This window comes from Notolabrus celidotus, chromosome 18 (assembly GCF_009762535.1).
Source record: "Notolabrus celidotus isolate fNotCel1 chromosome 18, fNotCel1.pri, whole genome shotgun sequence".
Lineage (NCBI taxonomy): Eukaryota > Metazoa > Chordata > Actinopteri > Labriformes > Labridae > Notolabrus > Notolabrus celidotus.
In genome coordinates, this window is record NC_048289.1 from 20,069,218 (window position 1) to 20,092,862 (window position 23,645).

Sequence of the window (23,645 nt, forward strand, 5' to 3'; positions counted from 1 at the left end):
GACAGTGCCTCTGATGTAGGTGGAGCTGACAGCGTCCCAGCCATTGAAGATGGCTCTGGGACATACCAAGTTTGGTATGTGTCAGCTCTCATTGTTGTCAGGATGCATCCTAAGTGAAGTCTGAATATGTAAACAGCATCATTAAAGAGGGAATACATGCGGAACATTGTAGGGGAGGAGAGAGGTTTTTGATGTTGCCCTCATTCTCCTCTTAACACCCAGGTGAGTGTGATTATCCAGAATTTATACACCATTTAAAGAATGGGCTATATTCAGCTGTGTGTTTGTCACTCAAATCTATGACTAAGACATTCAAATGACAGATTGAGAGCTAGGCTGTGCAGGAAAGAACTAGTTTGTGTGAGTTTATAGCAATAATGGCCTGTGGAAGTGTTAATAGGTTTGCATGTGCCCTAATTTACACCTTATCTTTAATAAAACAACATTTTAAACATTCTAATTTTTCAAATATTCTTCACATGGCTGATAAGGAAAGAAGCATATTTCAAGATGTGTGCGCTGTAGGGATATTATTCTGATTTTAGGGCCATTCTTTGGACTTTTACACACTTCAGGTCTTAATTGTGGATTTTACCAAAGTGCAAAAAATTACTCACATCTCTGCACCATAAGCAAACCAACTAGGTAGCAGTTTGGAAGACTTGGGGAGGGCGTTTCTTTAGAAGGTATGTCAGGGTTCAACATCAACAATGGTTTGTTGGCCAAAATATTAAATGGAGCTTGCCCCATGTGGCCACCAAATGTATCCTTATACTGTGAGCACTCCCAAATACACTGGAGCCTGGTTTATACTTCTGCAGTAACATTCATAGACTGTATAAAATATGGGCGTACTATCCGTGACGTCACCCATCTGTTTCTGAAGCGCTGTGGAGCCAGCGTGACGTAAAGAGGCGACTTTGAGCCTCCTAGCCAACAGCTACAGTGTTCCTGTAGTCAGCTGTGCCTCATTGGAAGACTAGTAATCTCAATATCTTTGAAATTGCCGCATTTGAAAAAATCCTATCCTGTCTGCTTTTATATAGACTGAAATATTTCATTTTCACGCCACTGACAGGCTCCCACAACCCCCCGAGCTGACCCTTCACCTTAACACTTTGACCCAATGTGATCTGAAGAAATAATTACATTTTAAACATCTTTTTTTAATATTTCCAGACAGATATGCTATGATATCTTAATTATTTTCATACATCCTCACAGCTGGCTGATAAGTGCTCCCCACACTGATATCTTTAAGGTGTTTATAAGGAGGCTTTTGAAGTTGCTTCAAGCATCAGACAAGCAGTCCTGATGAAGCATACTGAAACCTTAAAAATGAAGAGATATATACTTGAGTGTGCTCAATTGATAATATGCATGATCTAACTTTGGCAAATTCCCAATTAGGTTAGATTTCTTTAAGATAACTCGGAAATGAAGCATAGTGAGGCGTCTCTATCTAAAGATCCCGGCTGGAGTGCGAGACTTTCTCGGTCGAGGTGACTGCAGAGTCTCATTTCTGGGCCAGATCCACATTAGTGACATTTATCACTGAGAGGGAAGATGGTATAATTAGCTTGTCAGTGGACTTTAGGCTGAGCTGGCGCTCTTTGTGAAGAAGAATGGACTGCGAGCCCAAGGAGCTGACAGCCAGTCGATAATGTGGCAATTAATGTCATAAATAATTCTAAAGCCAATTATATTAAAATGGACCTCAGCCTCTAAAACAGCACTTTATTTCCTATCATTTTATCATGTGTTCAGTATCAAACAGCAGGAGCAGATTTTCCACTTTATTTCTACATATGGTCGACATATGGTGGAGCCGTAATGTGAGGCGTAAAATCAGAGAGGCCGTGCAGTACATTTATATCTTGATTTAGTTTGAGTTTGACTTATGAATTTCTTCCTCACTGCTGAAGCATCACCTGCAGTAAAAAGCAAATACAAGAAGTAAACCACTTTTAATCAAACTCATATTGCCTCTATGTTACTGGCTGTATCTTTAGCTCTTAAAGAATGTGAGTAATTTAATGCCCATCGTGGTTAAATATATCAAATCCTCCTCCTGGCCTTGGGAGGGTCAAGCCCACAGTGATATATGGAGAAGACTGTGATGGCTGAAGGTCGTGTCAGCTTCCTCTGCATAATGCATGAATCCTGTAACTCTCTCTGACTCCAATCTTCTGAACCTGAACCTTGGAATGAAAATTTTACTAAGTAAATCAGCGAGCATGCTGGCATTTCTATTAACCTCCAGTGTGGAGCAGACAGAAACATGAATCACAGTAAATAATACCTTGCAAATTGTAAATCATGTTTACAACTTAGGCTGAAGAGTGATGTTATGGGATGGGTCCATCTGTTTGCTGTTTGTTACCGCTAATTTCTTTGCACAGAAGCAAAAAAAAATAGTTTTTTAATTTATAAAATTACAATTTAGCTTAACAAATATGGGAAAAGTGCTTATGCTGAACCAAATTACCCTAACTGCAAGCATTCATTTCCTAAACCAGCTCACAAAAATGCTTTGTAATTCATATTAACACTTGCACCTCACAGCATCCACGGCACATGTTGTATTAAAGCAGCACTTTTCTTTCATTATACAGGTTATACTTTGTTTTTGATGAGCGGTATTTCCCACTACGACGATGAAAACAGCCAAGAGCTTTGATTTATGCATGCATGGAGTGAAACAAAAGAAAAGGAAATGTTGACCTTTACAGGGAACATAAAGGGTCAGTGCAGCAACTGTGCCTTACAGGCAAACTGCCTTCTGTCCTCATAAGAGGGATGAAAATCTTATCTTTTGCTGTTAGATTTCTGTTCCTACATAAGAAATGTGGAGAAGTAAAAAATGTCTTTGTGTGTAGGTTACCTCACAGTAACTATTAATTTTCCTAAAAGGACCAAATTATGCCAAAATGATGGAAATGTACAATTTCCTATCTTTAAATCATATTCAAAGAAATATCTAAGTGGCAGTGCTAAAACCGTTCGTTTTCCTTAGACACTGCATGCAAGACTCACAGCTCTCCTGCCCTCCTTCATTTCTGTATCAAAGGGTAAACTAATGCAAAATGTATATGGCCCTTGGCACAAAAGATGGTGGTGCAGTGCGCTACAGGAAGATCTGTGTGCTAAAAGCTTGAAACATCTGTGTAAACACATGGCCTCTTTCCAACCATGTAGACAATGTTCACATAGCCTTAAGATAGATGTCCAAGGCAATATACCTTGCCCTGGGGCCATGCTGGAATGGCTTTGAACATCTGAAAAACCTTGAGCTTCAAGCAATATCCACTTTCAATATTCCAGCTTGACAGGAAAGAAGGGAAGAATTCAACCTCTGACTTTTGTTTGACTCTTGAGCACTGGATCAATTGAGATAAAAAATACAGAAGATTTAATGATTCTGACATATCTTTTTGTTGTTTTTGCCAGATTAACTTTAAATTTGTAGTGTTTTTTTATTTTCACAATAGTGTTTGGAAAGGCAAACAGAACCGAATAAAAGAGAGGGTCTTCCTTTGTTGTTGTTCTTTAATTCTGTTAATAGCCCAAGGTAAAGATTTATCTGCTCTTGTCAATTTACCTCAGCCTCAATATAAAGCACCAAGGTCACTTTTTCCTTGCCGGGCCCACAGGATTAAATTGTCATGTCACTCTAATAGGCAGCACAGGGAATCATTAGTCCAGCTCAGCTGCCTGACTGATAGGCATTTCAGTCCAATCATGGGAGTGTGCCGCCACAGGCCAGCCAGTATTGACACTGTGTCAGGAATGAGAGGGGACGCCTTAATCAGCGAGGACACTCTCAACATTGATTTGACAAGCTGCCGTAATGACCCCCTTGTTTTGGTAAAGGATCACTGTTTATCCAGGCTGGCATTGATGCACTTGGAGTGTTGCATTGTCATGGAAACTATTATCACCAGCCAAGCCGGTGCAGCTGGGTAAGAGATGTGCTCAGAGGGGAACATGGGTTTGAGTGTTTTTCTTTGTGTATGTGTGTGTGTGTGTGTGTGTGTGTGTGTGTGTGTGTGTGTGTGTGTGTGTGTGTGTGTGAAGGTACATGTAGTTAACTGCTGGAGCTGAATGTTTTTGCTATCCAGCAGTGTGTGTCCATGTAGCTGCATGTAGTGAACCGCTGTAGTACACAAAATGTGTACACACAGAAAAGCACACATTCTCATAATGGGCATTGGCTCTCATGCTAGCTAGCAGTTATGCTGTGACACTGTTTACTGCATCCTCCACTTTGTTAAATTGGTGACCAAACAAATGTTAGCAAGCATCTTTTATCTACAACATTTTTACCACAGCTGTTTTAAGATTGTTGAATTGCAACTTGTCTTGATGTCCTTGTATTATTTTGATTGACACTTTAACTTTTAGCTAGGCTATCTGATGCTGATGTGTTGCTAATGAAACATTTTAAGTTAACTTAGTCAAAGTTTAGGGTTGGACTCACTGCTATTTATTTTAGCCCTTTTATTCCTTCTAATGTGGATCCTATCTAAATGCTTTATAAATCAATTGGTGCTGTGCTGTACTTCCTCGGTGAACTTAGTGTTAATCTTTCTATGTTGAGATTCAATGTAACTAGGGTTGCCAACTGTCCCGTATTAGCTGGGACATCCCGTATATTGGGCTAAATAGGTTTGTTTCATACAGGACCTCAATTGTCCCGTATACTGACTATTAACTCTTTTAAATACAACAGACTGCACTCTACAGATCCTAGATCAGATACAATGGCAGTGACAGGTCATGTGCCAATCACACCTGCAAAAAAGTGTGGAGAGGATTTTCTCTGTGATGGCCATTACATGGTCAGACTCAAGAAAATGATGCAGCACAGAGCTGATCAAAAATGAGCTTCAAATATCTGTAAACTGTGACTTGTCATGTAAGGACTTCTCTCTGGCTGTGCAAAAGGACAAAAGACTGCACGAGTCAGTCAAGAGCAGCAAAAAGTATCCATGGAAAAAGTACATTTAGTGAGTCATACTCCTCTTTTGTATTTAATTTTTCTTTTGCCTGCTTTTTTATGTAAAGAGCCAAATTGTGGTTTCTTGGAGGTTTATTCATATGAGGTTACATAATGATACAGTAAAGATTAAAGGGAATATACACACTTTCTGCATTTCCAGTTGAATCAGAATCAGAATATACGCTGAATTCACACATCATGCTCACACCACCATGGCACCGTGCACCTGTCCCTTATTTAGTAGTAAGAAGGTTGGCAACCCTAAATGTAACAAATGTGACAGCCAGCAAAAGTTCCAGTGATGGCAGAGGACTTAATATTTGTATTTTGAATTTTACAACACTTCATTTAAGTACTAGGGTCTTACTCTCTTTTTTCAAGATGCTAATAACACTTCCTCCATCCACCTAAATAGCTAGCTTGCTAGCTAGCTTACTGATCACACAAAAAGACCCAGTTGTCCTGGTCTAATGGATACTTGTGAATGTAAGAATTATGGCATAGACTAACCTAGTTTTTGGTTAAAAAAAAACATACAAGAAAATGATCAAGCTAGGTTAGCTTTTTTATTATTATTTTTTATCCACCAGGCAGTCAGGATGCTGAACTCTCTCCCTGTTTTGCCCCCTTCACCCCCTTCACAGACTTAATCCAGTCACTCTGTATGTCTGGTGCTGCAGTTTTTGACAATAAAGAAGACTTTGACTTTTGACTTTGACTTTTACTGGTTGAGAATCAAAGTGCTAAGTAGTAGTCGCCATATTTCAGTATGGTAAGATAACACCTCTTGTTTGCAGTTTAGTTTCAGCTCACTGGAGCTACAAGATATGAGGTCACCATATGAATTAAAGGATTTTAGAATTAAACTAGAAAACACTGATCACTGCCTTTCTTACAATTTTTATTCCAATTTTTTAATGAACTCGTATCCTTTACAAGCTTTTTTGTATTATTGTGTTAGTCTTGTTCAGTATTTTGACAGAGATCCCTTATAAGTATATTGGTTACACCACTGCATCCAAACTCTTGTTGAACTTTAGTGGATTCACTACTTTCTGTATGTAGGCTACATTAGCCGCACAGTGCCTTTCGTGCTATGACTTCGTGTGTTTATTTACTAAGAAGGTGACACTGCTGCCAGCGGGGTGATCAGGGAATAGAGCTGCCTCTCTGCGAGGTGTTAGTCTGTAAATATTATTGGCATCCTGACAGCCTCCCACTGTGCTGCGCTGTGTAAAATCATTAACGAGCAACATGATGGGTCCTCTCTGTATCCAGTGTGAGATGCAGAGGGTGCACAAAGATATCCCGTGCAAGCTGCTTTTTTAAATTTAAAATGTTGGCTTAAAGATACAGTGAATAAAATAAATAATGCAACATGCTTTAGAACACGATACATCAGCTTTTAATTTGTGAAAATACAAAATGAAATCATGTACAATTTTATGTACAAGCCTATTTGTGCAAGACAATAAACTGTATTCATTATTGGATATTATGACATAGTCAGAAATATGAAATTAGCACTGTCGTTGTATGCACAAGTCCAGTGCTAAAAAACATCACAAAATAATACAAACTAGTCCGCAATGTGAAACTTCCCCCAACCCCACATACAAGAATATCTGCCAAACAAGAACACGCTACACAGAAATATTTCACATTAAGCTTTACAGATTTCTTGAGTACATAAAAATTAATTGCAATCAGGCCTTGCTTTTGACAATGAGTCATTTAAAAATAGTTTAAGACTTCATATCATTCAACGCAGCTCTGCTTATCTCAAGGGAAGGGGGGGGGGCAGCCTCAAATTAAAGAATTTAAAATCAACCTTTCAAAATAATGGTCTCAGAGCGGGGAAGATGGAAAGCATACATGAGAGTACAATTTCAGACAAGTGAGCTCAAATCCAGCTCAAGAAGAAGCCTCTTTTCGCAGCAGTGGGTCTTGTGGAGTCCTCCGTTGGCTTAGGCACTGCCTGGCACATTACTGGTACAGAGGGAGGGATGCCTTGGATGTTCTCTGTGCCAGTAAAAATGTCACAACCTCTCTCTTCACACGCAACACGAATCCTAGGCTAGACTGTGACGCAGCGTCTGTGGATAAAGGATTTAATGGATTGCTTATGTTGTTGTTTTTTTCTACCTTTCTTTCCTCTTCATTGATCCGTAGTAAAGTGACAACAGTGCCAATATAGCTATGCTGTGTTATTGGAATAGAACAGGATTAACAACCTCTATTTGCTTTGCATTCTGGCCTAACACACACACACACACACACACACACACACACACACACACACACACACACACACACACACATGCACAAACAAACAAACAAAAGCAAACAGTTTGATTTCTGAATGGTACTGAAACAGGCTGAGTGGATACATAGCCAAAATAACTTTTTTTAAATGATAGAGCTGTTTTTTTAAAAAGCATGAACATGTCTGATTATGGCATTAAGATTGGTCATGGAGTTCAAACAAAGCGCTTAAAGGCCTCCAAGACAATCCTGTGTCAGGCAGTGCTTACAGCCAAGGGAGGACTTAGAGATGCCCACTTCATGCGATATGTGGCTTTTACATTCAACTCACCTATAATGGTGTCAAGCTTTATCATAGTATTATGCAATGCTGTCTATGATTTTTTGATGAAAATGAATACTTTATACTGAAACTGAGAGACTTTTGTTTTAATCTACTGTTGCAGCAAAACAGCTCTATCATATTTGGCTATAAAACAACAACAACAATAAAAAAAACAAAGAATATTTCTAACATTTTACCTCTCGGAGAAACTTCAGAGGTACTGAAAAGCTTAACTCTCTGGGGTTTTGGACATTTCAACCAAACAGCAACATTTAAACACTTATAACAAACGACTCAAAAAAGGCAGAGATAAGACAAATAAAAATGGATAGAGATAAGGCTGGAGCCGAATGCCATTAACACATGGACACCGGCTTTCTTAACTGTCACAAATGTTGTGAATTAGCTTCCAAATGGCAAAGGAGTCACTGAGAGTCAGTCACTGACGGTGCCATTGTGGTGGGATCGCAGCAGGATGTAAAATACACATTTTGAACATACTGTACAGAGTAACTCTGCAACACTGGATAGAGTAAATGCAGTAGTAGTTGTTCATCAACAGCTAGAAAGGCAACTTTTACAATTGCAAAACTTCCAGTTATCATAATAATCCTCTTTAAAATGTCATGATTGTTTTTACATAGCTGTTTCCCATGAAGTGACCCTCATTCCCCAAAATGGAACAAAAACTGAATGGAGTCTGGTCACTGCTAAAGATTAGCTGTTCAAACTAAAAGCTGATAATGATTGTCCTTCATGATTTTAAGTCTGCTTGTACAAGAAGCTTACTGCATTTGAATGAGAAAAGCAGTATGGTTTGTCGTTTTATAATGACAATCAATGATCCATGTTTGCAGATGTGAAGAAATCCATACATAAGTCCAGTCTGACCCCCCCTGCAAGTTCTTTGGTAGTCCAAGCGTTCAGGTGTCTGCGCGTGGCTGTGGATCAGCACTCGTCTTCTGCTTCTCTGATGGGTTGAATTAAGCTGTTTGAGGATTTATACTGACTGACGTGGTTGACGGTGAGAGTATTCACAGGTTTGATGTGTATGGTCCTCAGGTTGGTGTTTTCTGGCTCATCTGTAAACCATGTCTTTTCTGAGAAAGAGCCAAAATCATATAGAGACAAAGAGGAGATGAGGACATGAGACAGTTAATGCTAAATGCACGGCATGTGTTGAAAGTGTTGACAGAGCATTAAGAGAAGTTGTAAATATTTTGTAGAAATAGTATTATTTTATTTAAGGAAAGAAATTCTGACATGATAATTCAAAATAAAAAAATTCTCCAAGATGGGTGTGTGTAATGGCAGGTAAATCAATCAATGTCCAAGTTCTCTCCTCTTAGATTATGTTCTTTCGTTTGTACCATACTGCCATTGAAGCATGCTGTTTTGCTGGGGCAGCAGACATGCAGGTCAAGAATTAAACACACTCCATCTTCATGTAGAAATTAATACTTCACAATAGTACCATCAAGGTTTTTTTTTCCATTTTGCAGGACTGCACGCTTCTGGCTTGATGCAACTTTCTTTGTCTTATAGAAGGAAATGAATAGTTTGGCATTATTGTCGTGATTCATCCACTTGGCATTGTTTGTGGTCATGCATTTTCATCAACATGACTCAAGGCTAAGTTATAATAAAATAGATAAAACAACCAACATCGCTTGGTACAGAGAAAAGTGAAGTAGCATCAAACCATTTGGTTTCAACCACACATTCTACAGTCAAATCCTACAGTGAGGATGTACTGCATAGGTCATAACCATGCGGTCCCAATGCAGTCATTTGGAAACACTTCACTACTTGGCTTTCATTCAGAGGGCAAAATGTCAGCAAGGACATGACCATGTTCAATGCATTATTTAACATCATGCATAATCATTCACTTCCATACCTTGGCTCACTCTATTCATCCTTGTTGCACTTTGGAAAAAGAAAGTAGTACACTAAATGTAAGCTAAATGGGAAATACTAATATGACCATTAATGACAGAAACTGCACAGCATGACGATCAGAGGTAAAAACAGCAGCAGATGATCTCATTACATGTGGATGAAGAGTAGGTTAAACAGCAGGGTTTGAACAAGTAAGGGAAAAAAAAAAAGTAAAACAGAACATATATCATGTCAGAAATTCTTTAAGTGGCATTAAATTAATGCATCTAATCATTGTAGCATACAGTGTGTCAAGCAGCCATATTGCGTCCATGCCTGTTGCAAGATGTTGTCCATGTTTCAGATAACAGAAACTGGTGAGCAGCATGCAGATAACATATCAAAATATGTTAAATTATATACTTTATAAGAACAAAAAAAGTAGTACGCATCAACTCCAACTTGTAAAAATTTGCAATGAAAATGAATTTGTGCAGCTTTTAAATGTTTTCATTGAAAGTAGACACAGATTACTGACCATAGTATGTGTGTAGAATTCATTCAGCAGCTGTAAAAATGTTACATGTGCTTGTCCATTTTTGAATGAACCATCAAAGAATGTTAAATTGTAAAGATATTGCCTTAGACAACACTGTAAAAGAAATGACTTGGAAATGTCATACATTCATCAAATCCCAAAACATCCTCCAAATGTGTCAAAAATAAAACAGTAAATAGATTTTAAAACCAAGTTACACAGCAATGGACTAATGTTTATGATTCATAGGAGCCACTTTAAGGGGAGGGACCAATTACTGTCTGCAAGGTTTTTGGCTTCTTATTCACTATTTCGACCTTTTTATAAGGCCATTGAAATTGAAGTTACTATTTCGGCAAATCTGTTGCTCCATATTTTGCAGGCACTATCTGTGATCATTTAGGCCTAAAATGCCTGATTTTGCAGCATCATTGTTAAAAAAAGTTACTTTTATTTTGTGCGTGTAACTTAACTACCAATCAGGGGCGATTCTAGGATCGGATGTTTAGGGGTGCTGAGCACTCAGAGAGCTGCCCGGCCGGGCAAGATAAATTTAACTGTTTTGTAAATTTTAATGCAATTTCATTCCCACATTTGTGAAAGAAAAGTATCACACTTTAGTTATGAGTTATTTTTGGGACATTCATTTGAATTGCAATGCACAGCATGTAAAACGCGATGGTGCTGCTGTACTTTTGCTGTTAAAATATTGTTTCAACCAAGTACTGTATAGTTTTGAAACTTTTCTAGCTTGTTAAAAAGGACATACAGTAACAAAAAAAAAAAAGTAAAAAAACGCTCAAATTTTAGGGTGCTGGGATTATATTTAGAGGTGCTTCAGCACCCCCAAAAATGGGCTAGAAACGCCTATGCTTCTAATCAATTTTCATGTCAGCATGCTTAAAAATGTAATGGTACTAAGATAATCTTCACACTATTTATTAGAGTTATGCTAATCTGTTTGTTAGTTGGGATGCCCTGCTAGTATGAAACAAGTTATAAAAGAGAGGGGGATTACTATCTCACTTTACAAACATTCTTTAAGATCAGCGCCACTGAATTTTGTAACAGAGCCTCCTGTTGGTGGAAAGTTGGCATCTGATTGGTCATTCTAAGTGACACAAGGCGTCAGGGAAGTGGCTAACTGGATGGCTATTAGTTTAAATAATCTCAAGAGGATATTGGGAATTGTATTTATTATAATGGATTTACAAAAACAGTGTAGTACAGGGCTAGATTTGAGGGAAAACTGTGAAGATTTGCCAAATTGCCAGGTCCCAAGTGATTGATTGAATTTATATGAAAATACAAACTTCTTAAAAAGACGCTCTGTCTTTGGAACTATGGAACGCCTTGGCAGGAGGATGGATTGTACCCTATTCTGGAGTGGCTCAGTGCAAAAGTGCCCTTTTTGTATCAGAGTTTTGCTCAAACAGTTTGTCTATTTATAACTGGACTCTGAAAAATCACATATGCTCGGACTACTCTTTTTGCATTTGCACAGCAAAAAGTTGTCAGAAATGTCTCACTATGGTGTCACTGGTGAGACCAATTCTATGTTCCTAACTGAAGATATTTGATGCTGGGAGGACTTCTCAGGTAGAAAATCTGGATGCCTGTTATTGGGAGGGTCCATCTGCCAGAAAACATTCTTGAACTGCTTTGTGATTGGACTGCCATGCAAGTCAAACTGTCTACAACAAAGTATTCACATATTTGGGTTTTAGACTTGTACATTGTTTCAGAACAGCACGCACCAAGGAGTGGTGATGACTTTAAGGTGGTATGATTCAGTCAGCTGCTATTTGTCATGGATGATCAAGGGAAAGAGGAACAAAGTTGTCAGCTGGTGACCACCTGGTAACGATGGCTGTGAAGTTGAGTTCAGGACTGCTAGACAGATCTGATGCCAAGTGACGATCATCTGGGAATAGCAAATACAAGGATATGACACTGCTGGCTGAAAGGTCAAGATCAATGGGAGGTTTGTCCCTGCTCATTGAACAACTGGACTAGCTCTTTACTCTTGCACGGATAGGGAGGGGGATCTTGTAGCTCTCCAGGTATTATGTAGACTTTGGAGAAATTTCACGAGTATTTCCATGTTGTGTAAATGACTATGAGGCTCTGGAGCGTTAGTTGGGGAGTTAGGGAGCTGTTTCTGTATATCTGTGCTACACAAGCATTTTCTGCTCTGGAAAGGTGGCTGGTTTGATGGTTGCTGGACTAGAATCTTCCTTTTTGCTGATGATACTGTTCTCTTTGTTTCAACCATTACCATCAACACTAGTTCTGTTGGTGCAAGATGTAAAAATCTGCACAATTTCAAGTATTTGATAATATGGTGCTGACAAAGTACGAAAATAAAGCAAGTCAACTAAGTAAGAAAAAAGTCTAAATAGAATAACATTGAAATTTGACATGGATGGCTGTGCAACTTTATTGATAACTGTAACATCTTCCTGTATATATCCTGGCTTGATTAACACTCCAGGGTGGCAAATTACATTTCAGTAAAACAACTGAATCTCAAAGGAAATCAGAAGGCATTAAGAGGACATGATGCTAATTGTTTATAGACATGACAAGATAGGAACTTTTTAAGACAAGTCTTTAAAGTGCAATTCAAGTACAAAAGGGTTTAGCTTTAATTAAAACAAAAAAGCCCTGCACAAGTTTTAACTCAGCAAAACTTGGAATGCTACAAGATGGAGAGACCTGGCAGCCTTAATCAGAGAGATCAGAATGATTAACACAAGAAAGCATAGGGTAAGACTAAAGGTCTGCCAGTTTCTACTCTGAGGGGGCACATTTTGTTGTATAACTGGCCGATATCGCTTTAAAACAAAATAAGTCTTTCGTTGGCATGATCTTAAACTGGAAGAGTACTCATCTACGTTCAATTGTGTGCAGTAATGGCATTTAAAATGATGGAAAAACTGAATTACCGGGCCTGAATTCCTCAAGTTATCCTTTAAATACATTGAATAGATGTCTATCAAAACAAGGCCAATAATGATGCCAACAAAACTTATTTGTAACAAAGCCAAGATATCTTGCTTTTGATTGCAGAGGCATTTTAGCTGGGGATTAAGACTGTTCTTTTGTTGATACTGAAACTTAACCCTCCTGTTATGTTACGGGTCAAATTGACCCTTTTTAAAGTCCATTTTAGGCAATATGTGCCTTCCAAAGTAGCTAAATACAGCATAAAAAAACAGGCAGCATGTGACAAAAGAGGTGTCTCATGTTAATTTATCAACATCACTTCATAAAAAGAAAAAAATTCAAAATGTAAAATAAAATAAACAAAAATCTATGTCATGTAAAACTATTGTATTTATATTTAGGGCTTTCCAATATACATTAAAAAGTTCAAACATGAATTTTCATGAAAAACGTGTGAGTTATCCTCATTGAACCATGATCTTTGAGAATTAAAGAACACCAATGCACCAATGCTATCTTGATTGAAATGGTTAGTAATAGAGTTAAAAATGAGATTAAAAAAAAATGTTTATTGGGATTTTCTGGGGGTTCTGACACTTTTAGATAATTGAATATGCTTCGGGTCAAATTGACTCAGGAACATTATTGCTGTTCCAGAGAAACAAACATAACAGGAGGGTTAAGTAGGAAAATGTCTAAACAAAATGTCTACAAAAAATGCACAACAGTGATATGAATAATTACAACCCAAGAAGTTGTACTGCATTTCTTTGCTTAAAAATACAAGGAATAATAAAGAATTGAAGATAATATTGTTAAAGCTCAAAGCGAGGCAAGGTGGTCCACAGGAAAGACAGAAGCCCTTTTTGGTTTATCACTTGTCCTGTGCAGGGTGGGCCCCTCTCAGAGGGCAAAACACACTGTGTTCAGCTGTAAAGGGTTGTTGAATGCAAACTAAGACATACAGTTAACACAAACATACACATTCAGACAAACATACGGACATGGACGACCAGGCATTTTACAGTCTTTCCGGACACACAGGACAGCAAGTGTTGGCAGGCACTGTTCATGGACAAAGACAGTCAGAGAGCTTTTAGAGGGGCACATACTTTTGTTTGTCTCGTGAGTCCCTGCTTTTGGTGCGGTTGGTGCGGTTGGAGGTTGGGATAGAGTGGACGGAGGAGCTCTTTTTGCTGGAGGAATGGGACGAATGTGAAGAATGGGAGAGGCTGGTTCGAGACTGGCCAGCGTTGTGGTCAAACTGCATCAGGCAGAATATCAGGTCGGAGGGCACCAGCTCAAACGCGTAGGGTGGATTAGTTATGACATACCTAGAGGAAAAAAGTAACATAATAGGGGTCAGTACTTGAAGTAAAGGTAGAACTGACTTTTAACAGCTTTTTTGTAAATTCTCTGCATCTCTATGCAAGAACAGTCCCATACTTACCGTTTGGTGCACTGGTTTTGACTACTTAAATGTGCATCTCGTAACCGATAGATGCCGAAGCACAGCATGTTGTATGTTTTCAGGGCTTTACAAAACAGGTCACCGTAACAGCCACCATCCTGCAAGACAGAAAAATGGTGTCCAGTGAGTGATATATTCTAAAAGAAAGTAGGAAGAGATTTTTTATCAGAGGATGCGACAAGACCAGCTAAAGGCTGATTTATACTTGTGCATCTCCCCTACGCAGCTGGGGCTGACACGGACATGAGCACCACATACTTGTGCGGTGATGTGTAATTGTCACGCAGCTATTCTCCGCCGAAACACTTGAGGGCAGTGCGGTCTCTCTGATAGTCGTCGCCTGCTTCCGGCCCCACTACGATCTCTGTTTACTTTTCCACAGCGATTCAGAGCGTGTTATGTTAATTTACAGCTGATACATGTTGCTGTTTATCATACATACATGATTACATGACGAATAGAGAGGAGGAGATGAAATACACGGCCGATGTGCGGAAGTGCTGTAAATGCGGGAAACACAATGCCGCTGAGCAGACCAATCACAGAGCTTGCGGTGCAGGTCGATTCTACTGGTAGTTACATTTTGGAGGAGGTGCACGTCAGCCACTTGCGTAGGCCTCTGTGTAGGTACGGGAGCTACGCGGACCCCTGGTGTAGGCTACGCCGTCGATTCGAAGCAGAAGTATAAATCAGCCTTAAGAGTTAAGCAGCATCACTTTCCCTATGAAGAATGACCCCCACAACGGGGTGCCAAAATCAGTACTAACTAAAGTTCCTTACAGGAGCTTTAAATTTGTGGCACAACAAACCACAATTTGAATACATGAACTATACATTCCTTTTAAATGTTCTATTTTTCCTCATACTACCCAATACATTTATAGACAGTGACTAAATAAAATATATTATCTAAAAAAATAATAAATACAAATATTTCAAATAGAATCAGTTAATTTAAAAACATTTTTCAATTGTTTTGAAATACAACCAAAAGGCAATACAATATTTTAAAACAATGTTTTTTTAAGTGCCAATAGAGTTATTTCGGGGTGACTGGATTGTATGATTTCAGTGTCACAGAGTTCAGCTCTTTCTCGATGCATGACTCTTGTTACTTATCTTGACTCTGAATCACAGCTGTCCCTGTTGGACTGAATCCTTCCACTTAACTCAGCCCGCACAACACAAGCAGACAAAGATGTGCTCCCCCCATCGGTGACAAGATCAGTCACTTACCCCGAGGTCGGCGAAGGGCCCGTCGTACAAGGCCAGCTGTGCCACGCGACACCTGTCCCTGTTCGCCAGGGTCTGTGGCGTGCTGTAGCCGCCCCGTAACGCATTCTCCTCTGCCAGCAGCCCCTCCAGCTCTGGCGTCGCCCCGCCTGTTACCAGCGTCCGGATCAAGGTGAGGATATTATCATTGAAGTATGTCTGAAGGGATGAAAGAAGGAAGGGGATAAATCCGTAAGCAAACCCCAAAAAAGTCACAACTGAACCTTCTCAAAGTGCAAGCCAGGCCAAAAAATGCCTTCTAACCCTGCTGTTGCTTCACATTACTGAAAAGACAAGAGAGGGGCCAATTACTGCAGGTTACTCTCACTCGCATTTGACAGAAAAATAGGAACTCTATGAACACATTGCCTGCTGTTCAGGTATGTTTCACAGTTTAAGAGAGTCAACATTGTTAGAAAAATACTGCACATTCAGCCTTATTTTTCAATCAAGTTACCTTTTCTTACTCCAAGCTGCTGCTGCAGCGTTAATTTCCATAGAAAAGTAAATGTCTGCCCTTTTTTCCTCACACTGCAGTCTCTTGTCTCCCCCTGCTTGTACGGCACAGTGACATCTCCCTCGGCTGCTGACAGCACTATTGACTAAAATGATGGATGAGGGCTGTCCATTAGGTAGCATTACCTCTGTCTAGACCGGAGCGCACTTGAAGGCAGCTTTGTTCTAACCTCAGTCAAACTGAAAGGCAGACAAGTGAAGCCATCACACCCGGTACAAGTTCCAGTCTTGTTGTATATTGTTTCACCGTGAGCAGAGAGTGCTTTATATTCAGGAGGGGGGATTCTCACATCTGTTTTCATACTAAAAACACAAGACTTTTGTGATATCCTCTCTCTCTAACTAACATTGTCAGTACGCCTAATTGATTCTGACTTACAGCACTCATTAAAGAATCCAGAACGCTGACTGCAAAGGCGGTCCCACAGGCGAAAGGCTGAGTGAGGTATAACTCGGTGTCTGGGTCGTCATCATCATCTTGGTCCAGGAATTGAACATTTGAGTCATTCACTGTGGATAGAAACAAGCAGATTGCGTTACATGTTTCACAGTTAGTGTGTTTAAATTCAGCACCACAAACCAGATCACGTGGAATTGTTTGTGATTTACAAAGCATGGATTGTGTGCATAAGCAAACATCAGGCAAATGCTTGATTCACGTAAAGAGGAGGGCACAAAAGTACAGTGCTGTGGATATGGAGTGTATCAGAAATCTGTACAGTTCCACAATTTCTTCTTTAGAAATTTTAGACAGATTGTACTTTCTTTAGAGCAGAATTGTGTCTGATATTTTTGTGCAAACTTGCCTCTGCCACATTCCATATCCAAGCGATTCATGCACTCTCATGACACCATGCATATTGTCAAAGCTTCAGGCTTTGATTCAGAGTCCTCCCGCAGTCAATATCAGTAAAACCAATATGCTATTGTTTGTCTTGTGAATCCAAGACAGAACTTGCAATTACTTGCACTTGCATGTCAAAACAAATGAAAGTATCTCATTGCCCCAGAACCTTCTTTGAAGATGTCTCTGAGCACACAACAACACATGCAGTAGCTGGAAGAAAGTAATGATGTAAAATTTAGTGGGAGAACTTCTACTTCTGTGAGGACAGAAATAAACGTCAGTCATATCGACGAGGCTGAGATGAAAAGAGGGGCGCGGGTCAGAGAATGTGATCCGACAGAAAATGCAACGAAAACAGCCACGAGGACTTCTGAGGGATCAAAGGCCTTGTAATTCTTGGAAAAATAAAAGAAGGGGGAAATTTTTTTTGCTTTGAGATAAGGGGGCCAAAACAAGACAGGCAATTTCAAACCAGAACCAGGGGTAAAATGTGCTCAAAGTGATGCCATGGGAATGGACTGAGCCTCTTGTGCAGCGAGAGAAATCAAAAGAAAAAGCTGATATGGAGGCAGCAGCAGTTACAACACTGCAGTGCAGGACAGAGGCACTTCTTACCAAGCTCTGTTATCATTTGTATGCTGGTCCCACTGCTTTTATCCTGACTGAATGAAATCACAGGCAGTTTTTTGCCTGGCTTTGCTAATGGTGCTAGACAAGTGTTGAGGGGGAGAAACAGTTACTGGAGCATGTCAACAAGAGACAAAAAAAAACACACACACACAAAAACTCCACTTTTAGTATAGTTAATCAAGTGTTGACAACCTCTAATTGCAGAAATTATGTTTTCTGATCTGTTAACAACTACTTAACAGAAAAACATGCTTCTGTAGAGCTAGCATATCAATCATATGACACATTTATACAGCGGTAAGCATACCCAGTTCTGTTATGATGGGAATATTTGCTCCAGTGGTGACAGAAGTTTGCCTTACTAATCCGTGGACTGGGCTGCTTTCAGGAGAGGATCTATCCATGCCTGGTGGTGTGAAGCCTTAGTGGATGCACAGAAAACACACATCTGTTAATGCAATATTCAATACTTCTTCAGAGGCAACAAACAGGCGTATCAGCAGAACTAATGCACCAAGGGCGATTTCATCCATTCCTGCTGCTAAAGCACAAAGTTGCTGAGTGCGATGTTACCGTTTCCTCTGACAAGGTCTAATATTAGTGTATATATAATAGATGCGACATATAGCTCATTTTGTTTCACTTAGACTTGTGTGTGTGCATGGAGACGGAAACCTTTTACACACACAAGCAAAAAAAACCCAACAACAAGCATGTACAGTACGGAGCAATGAAATAGAAAATAAGTGACGCAAGATTGAATTCAAATTGACTTGACGTTTTCTTGCTTTCCTCAGACTGACAAGTAAGCACATTAAATCAGTGATGCCGTATGTATTATACATAGACCGTGTTTTGACATCCATCACTTGCTGCTGACTCAGGCAAATGCGAGGTCATACATGTATTAGAGAAATAATGAAATTGGCAGGACCCCCCCTCCTCCTCTCAGTGGGTCAAGAGGTTTCTAAAAGCATTTCTCTTAATGCCAAAGAATGACCATTATCGCAGGCCGTATCAAGCCAACTGAGTGCTTCAGTGGCTGTTTGAAAGCCATGACATGCATACTCATAAATTATACACTGTATATATATCTTTGACAAATAGTCCCTTATACTGGGATAAAAATTCTATACGCCAGGTAAGACTTGTGCCAGCCCTGCGCTTGTTGCAACCAATTAGGTATGTGAAGAAACCAGTTGTTACAGTAACCTGAGGAATAGTCAGTAGGGTTTAGTGTCAAACGCAGTGACACTAGGTCAGCCAGGCAGCACCTAGTGAGGGATATTCTGTGTGCCAGCACCCTGTCCCTTCCAGGCGGTGCAGTGAACTATGATAGGGCGCTCCTTACCTTGGGAATTAGCCTGCAAGACCCCGATGCTGTCGTCAAACAGCATGGATTTGATGTTGAGTGACGCCAAGATGCATTCTTTGTCCTGCAGTGATGCGTCGTCAATATTGTTCTGATTGGCTGACAGGATGACACACATGTCGCAGAGGTTGATGTTGACAGCCCTCAGATCTGCCCGGCTCAACGGTGTGCCCTTTGAGAGGGAGTGAAGGAGAGAATTTGTTGCCTCACCTTTCTGATGCAGGATGTAAATACACATGTGACTTTCAGCTTTTTAAAAAGTGCAGACATCTTGAATCATGAACTTTATTCAACATTATATCTCACAAAGTACTTTTAAACTACACTTTGACAATTAAATCCCCTTTTCAAATACGATGCTGCCTGGTTTACTTTATTGGTTAGGTGTTTTTGTGTTTAAAAGCCTGACATTTACAATAGGGGAGAATGGGGTTGGTTGTCACACGGGTTGGTTGGCACACTCGTTATATCTCGCCACCAGAGGGCATTGTCTCTCAAATTGGGGTATAGACATTTCCAGAATTAGGATCAGAGCTCACCTACATAGTCTTCTCTGGAGTAAGACAGCTGAACTTGAGGTGAGAGGACTTTTTGTGTGTTTCATGTTAAATTTTAAATATTCAGCTCCTCAGTATTTTTCTTCTAGGTGTTTAAACTATGGGTTTATAACAAAACAAGTGTTACCCTTACAAAGTGTGAGGGGAAAGCTATAGTTTAGATTTTCATTAGCTAGCTAACTAGTTGTAAGATGGTTTTTAGCCTTGATGCCAGCAAACAATTCCAGTTGGGGTTGGTTGTCACATGTAACAACCAACCCCTATGTTGGCAAAATCATGCATGGTGAAATTAGTTGGAGTGCGCTGACCCTACATTTGCCATCACTGTAACTCAGACAGTGACTGCATGTAGCCTAGTTGAGTAGGCCATTATTGTTAGGCCTATTTGTTTTGTTCTTTATGTTGTTATATAGGCTGGACTAAAGATGTGTTTCCTGTTCATGTTCCTTGCTCATTTTATGTTAAAATGCATTAAGTTATGTAGGCCTATCACTTGTCAGTGCAATTCAACTTTCAAATTTAGTTCTGCCTTCTTGCCTTTTTTAAAAACAATTCCCATTGAAATACCATTGTGACAACCAACCCATAGTGTGTGACAACCATCCCATAGTGTGTGACAACCATCCCCGTGATGGGGTTGGTTGTCACAATGTGTCAGAGTGTCTTTGATAGTTAATTACCTCTTTGTTACAATGAGTTGGAAAATGAGAGGGATACACATTTCAAGCAAACACCTTAAGCTTCAATTTGATGTAGGAATGACTATTGAAAGATGTTTTGATGATGATCATCAAAACAGTAAAAAGTCTGACAACCAACCCCGTTCTCCCTAATAGTATTTTTTACTTTGGTGTTTTTTTTCCAAACATTTTTGAAACGGATCATTTTGTTGTACTCACAGGTAAAATGGAGACCTTTGGAAAGTTGTGAAGGGTCTCCCATTCCCGCTTCAGATACTCGAGGGAGCCAACAAACACGATGTGCTTCAGCTCATGGTAGTGGAAGTTGCTCGCTCTTAGAGGCATGATGAAGTTCCGGAGGCCGATCAACGCCGATTTCACATCTCCGAAAATGCACACAACCACGTGACCACTCAGAACTGTCATGGCGGCCTCACTCCGAGTCTGGGAGGGAAGGGAAGGAAGACAAAGCAGGGATAGAAAAATATGCTTATGACATTAATGTGGCATAATGGACTGCCTTTACTTGAAATTGTTAGTGCTCTCTGTCTTCATTGCCTGTTCACTCAGTGAAATATATCACGCAGTTCATGACTGCAATAGACTATGAAAGTGATTTGAAAAATGGCATATGTATTAGTACAAGAAATGCTCTATGTACAGGGCCCCCATATAGCAAATGACATGTCAAACACCTCATTACAGAGTGTTTAAGTGCCCTGTCAGCCTCTGATGGTGCTTTGTGACACGACACATCTGTCACCAGGGGAGAAGAGTGTCAGGGACAAATGACGTGTGCTGAGTAAAAGAGCAGAACCCACCAGAATGACCTTCTCGATGTCTTTGGACGGGCACCAGTGAAACATCCCCGTGGAGTCGTATTTCTTGACGTTCTCATCCATGCTTTCAATCTGCTCGCTGCCTGGGACGAGGAGCGGGTCGTGTCTAATCAAACAAAGAGACGAGAGGGGGACATAAAAGACTACCATCAGACGCTGTGAATGTGGAGTTAGGGAACTACTTCCCAGCATTCAATTAATAGGGAAAATTAATACATGATAAACCTGTCTTTAATAGGATCACAGAAAGACATAAATTAAATGAGTAAGACCAGATTCTTTGACAGACTTTTCAAAATGAAGTTGCGTAACTTAAAGTGAGTAAATAAAGGTTTAAGAGGTTAAAAGATTTAAAGAAGAGTACAATTTTGACTTTTACTGATCAAAAATATATTCAGTCATAGACCAGCGTATTTAGGAATCTCCAAACCAATCAGTTACACTCAAAGTTGCTTTCCTCCTTTTTTCCATTTGTGCTCATTCCTGTCAGGAACCATCTGCAGAAACGCCAATAAAACTGCCATGTCATCAGGCGGAGTGACATCAGCATCAGCAGCCAGGCGGAAGAAGATGGCAGCAACACACTGCGTTGACTGGCATGAGCACGGAGATGCAATTACGCCCCCTTACCGCGTACAGCTTTTGACGTTGTGTGCTGCGTGGTAAAAGCTTTAACAGGCCAGACTTTAAATATTTCAGCAATTTGCCCGATCATATTTTGCTTTTCAAAGTGAAGGGTATTAATGTTTAAACACAGCTACATAAACTAATTTCACAGAGCGCAGAGGTGAGTCTAATTCTCCGCAACACTGACCACTGAAGTGTTGTCCTGACATGAGTACCTGCGGTTGTAATGTGCTTGTTCTGGTCAGAATGAACCGAGCTTTCAACAGAGTTCTTCAAGTGTACCAAATTAAAATGCAACCTCACACAAATAAAAAAAAAGTGTTAAAAAACAAACATGGATGCAGTAAAAATGACATAAAAAATTAATTTCTTATTCCTTCCTTCTAACAGAAAAGGTTCATACCAAACATCACATGCTCTTTACTGAAGTAGTCCAATACTAATCAAATGGACGCACATTTACCTAAAGAATTGAGAGTATTCTTTTTACTCTAATACAATATTAGACTACTTTCTTGAGCCATCCCATAAAACATATTTGAGCTTGACATAACTTTCCTCCTCCCCAAGCTAAAAAGCTATGCCCTGTTTACATAAAGCACTACAGTTGATCTATTTCAGTGGTTGCCAAAGCGGCAGGTCACGAAACAATGATAGGAGGTCGCAAAATGCCTTCCAAAACCCCCCAAAAACCTTTAAAATGGGATATTTTCAGTCCATAGGGGCTTGGCTTGGCAACTGGAGGGTCAACGGTTCGAGTCCCAGTATGGATGAAGTTTGGCAAGTGGTCTGGTGGCCGGAGAGGTGCTTGTTCACTTGCCTGGGCACTGCCGAGGTACCCTTGAGCAACTCACCATACCCCCTAGTGCTCGGGTGCAATGATGGCAGCATCCTCACTCTGACATCTCTCCCTAAGTGCATGTCCACTGCATGTTTTAACTTGTACTGTCATTTTCGTGTAACTGTATTTTATGACATGTGCTGCTGACCTCTTGGCCAGGTCACCCTTGTGAAAGAGATCCTGATCTCAATGGGTTTTATCTGGTTAAATAAAGGTTTAATGATAACTGCATTTTTGTGTATAAAATTGAATGTATATACACCAAACTGTATGTGTAGCATGACCAAAAATAACAAGAGGAAAAATTTAATTCCCCCCCTGGGGATTAATAAAGTATGTTTCTTTCTTTCTTTCTTTCTTTCTTTCTTTCTTTCTTTCTTTCTTTCTTTCTTTCTTTCTTTTCTTTTCTTTTCTTTGTTTCCACAAGAGAAAAGACCGAAAAGTTTGACCACTGAGGTGACTTAACCAGATAAACAACTGTTAACACAGCATTATGTGCACGGAGTAGTCTAATTTTCTACTTAACAGCTAAACTAAGTATCTTAGGCCTGATTTCTATTATAATTTGTCAGTTTTTGCATTTGCCTATTAGTGTATTGTCCCAGCAGTGAGGAACGTTTAACCACCTCGAGATCCAGAAGGGGTAGATGGTCTCTCCACTTCCGCTATTTTGGGGGTTGCAGGCTGAAAAGTTTGGGATCCCCTGATATATTTCAGAATTATTTGAGGCGTTTTCCATCCTTCTGTATTGTATTTTAACTATTGCTGCTTATGTGTTGTTGCCTATTACATACATAACACAAGAAAGGCAAACAGGCTTCACTGATTCTAGATATCTGACAGATGATTAATATTGGTGTGTTAAAACAAACATGCAGTGCATCTCTTCATAACTAGAAGGCTTGATACATTTAAAGCAAGAGTAATAAGTTTTTAACTGAATTGTGATGCTTCTTTACGACGTACAAAAGCAAACAATACCATCAGCAACACCATTGTTGAAAATCATATTGTAATCAAGTGGCAACCTCCG

General features: G+C 39.7%; 1 protein-coding gene across 1 annotated transcript in view; it reads right to left on the reverse strand.

The window, feature by feature from the left end:
- Positions 1-6,384: 6,384 nt before the first annotated feature.
- The window catches only part of LOC117829577 (calcium-activated potassium channel subunit alpha-1-like), a 127,061-nt gene continuing 109,800 nt past the window's right edge, over positions 6,385-23,645 (reverse strand). The window contains exons 21-30 of the mRNA XM_034707145.1: positions 21,127-21,250; positions 20,525-20,749; positions 19,048-19,240; positions 18,004-18,117; positions 17,682-17,774; positions 16,599-16,729; positions 15,668-15,862; positions 14,411-14,529; positions 14,073-14,294; positions 6,385-8,692 (exon numbers count right to left, since the gene is read on the reverse strand). Of these exons, the coding sequence (XP_034563036.1) occupies positions 8,671-8,692; positions 14,073-14,294; positions 14,411-14,529; positions 15,668-15,862; positions 16,599-16,729; positions 17,682-17,774; positions 18,004-18,117; positions 19,048-19,240; positions 20,525-20,749; positions 21,127-21,250 (1,438 nt within the window). The 3' untranslated portion in view covers positions 6,385-8,670. The remainder of the gene's footprint in view (positions 8,693-14,072; positions 14,295-14,410; positions 14,530-15,667; positions 15,863-16,598; positions 16,730-17,681; positions 17,775-18,003; positions 18,118-19,047; positions 19,241-20,524; positions 20,750-21,126; positions 21,251-23,645) is intronic.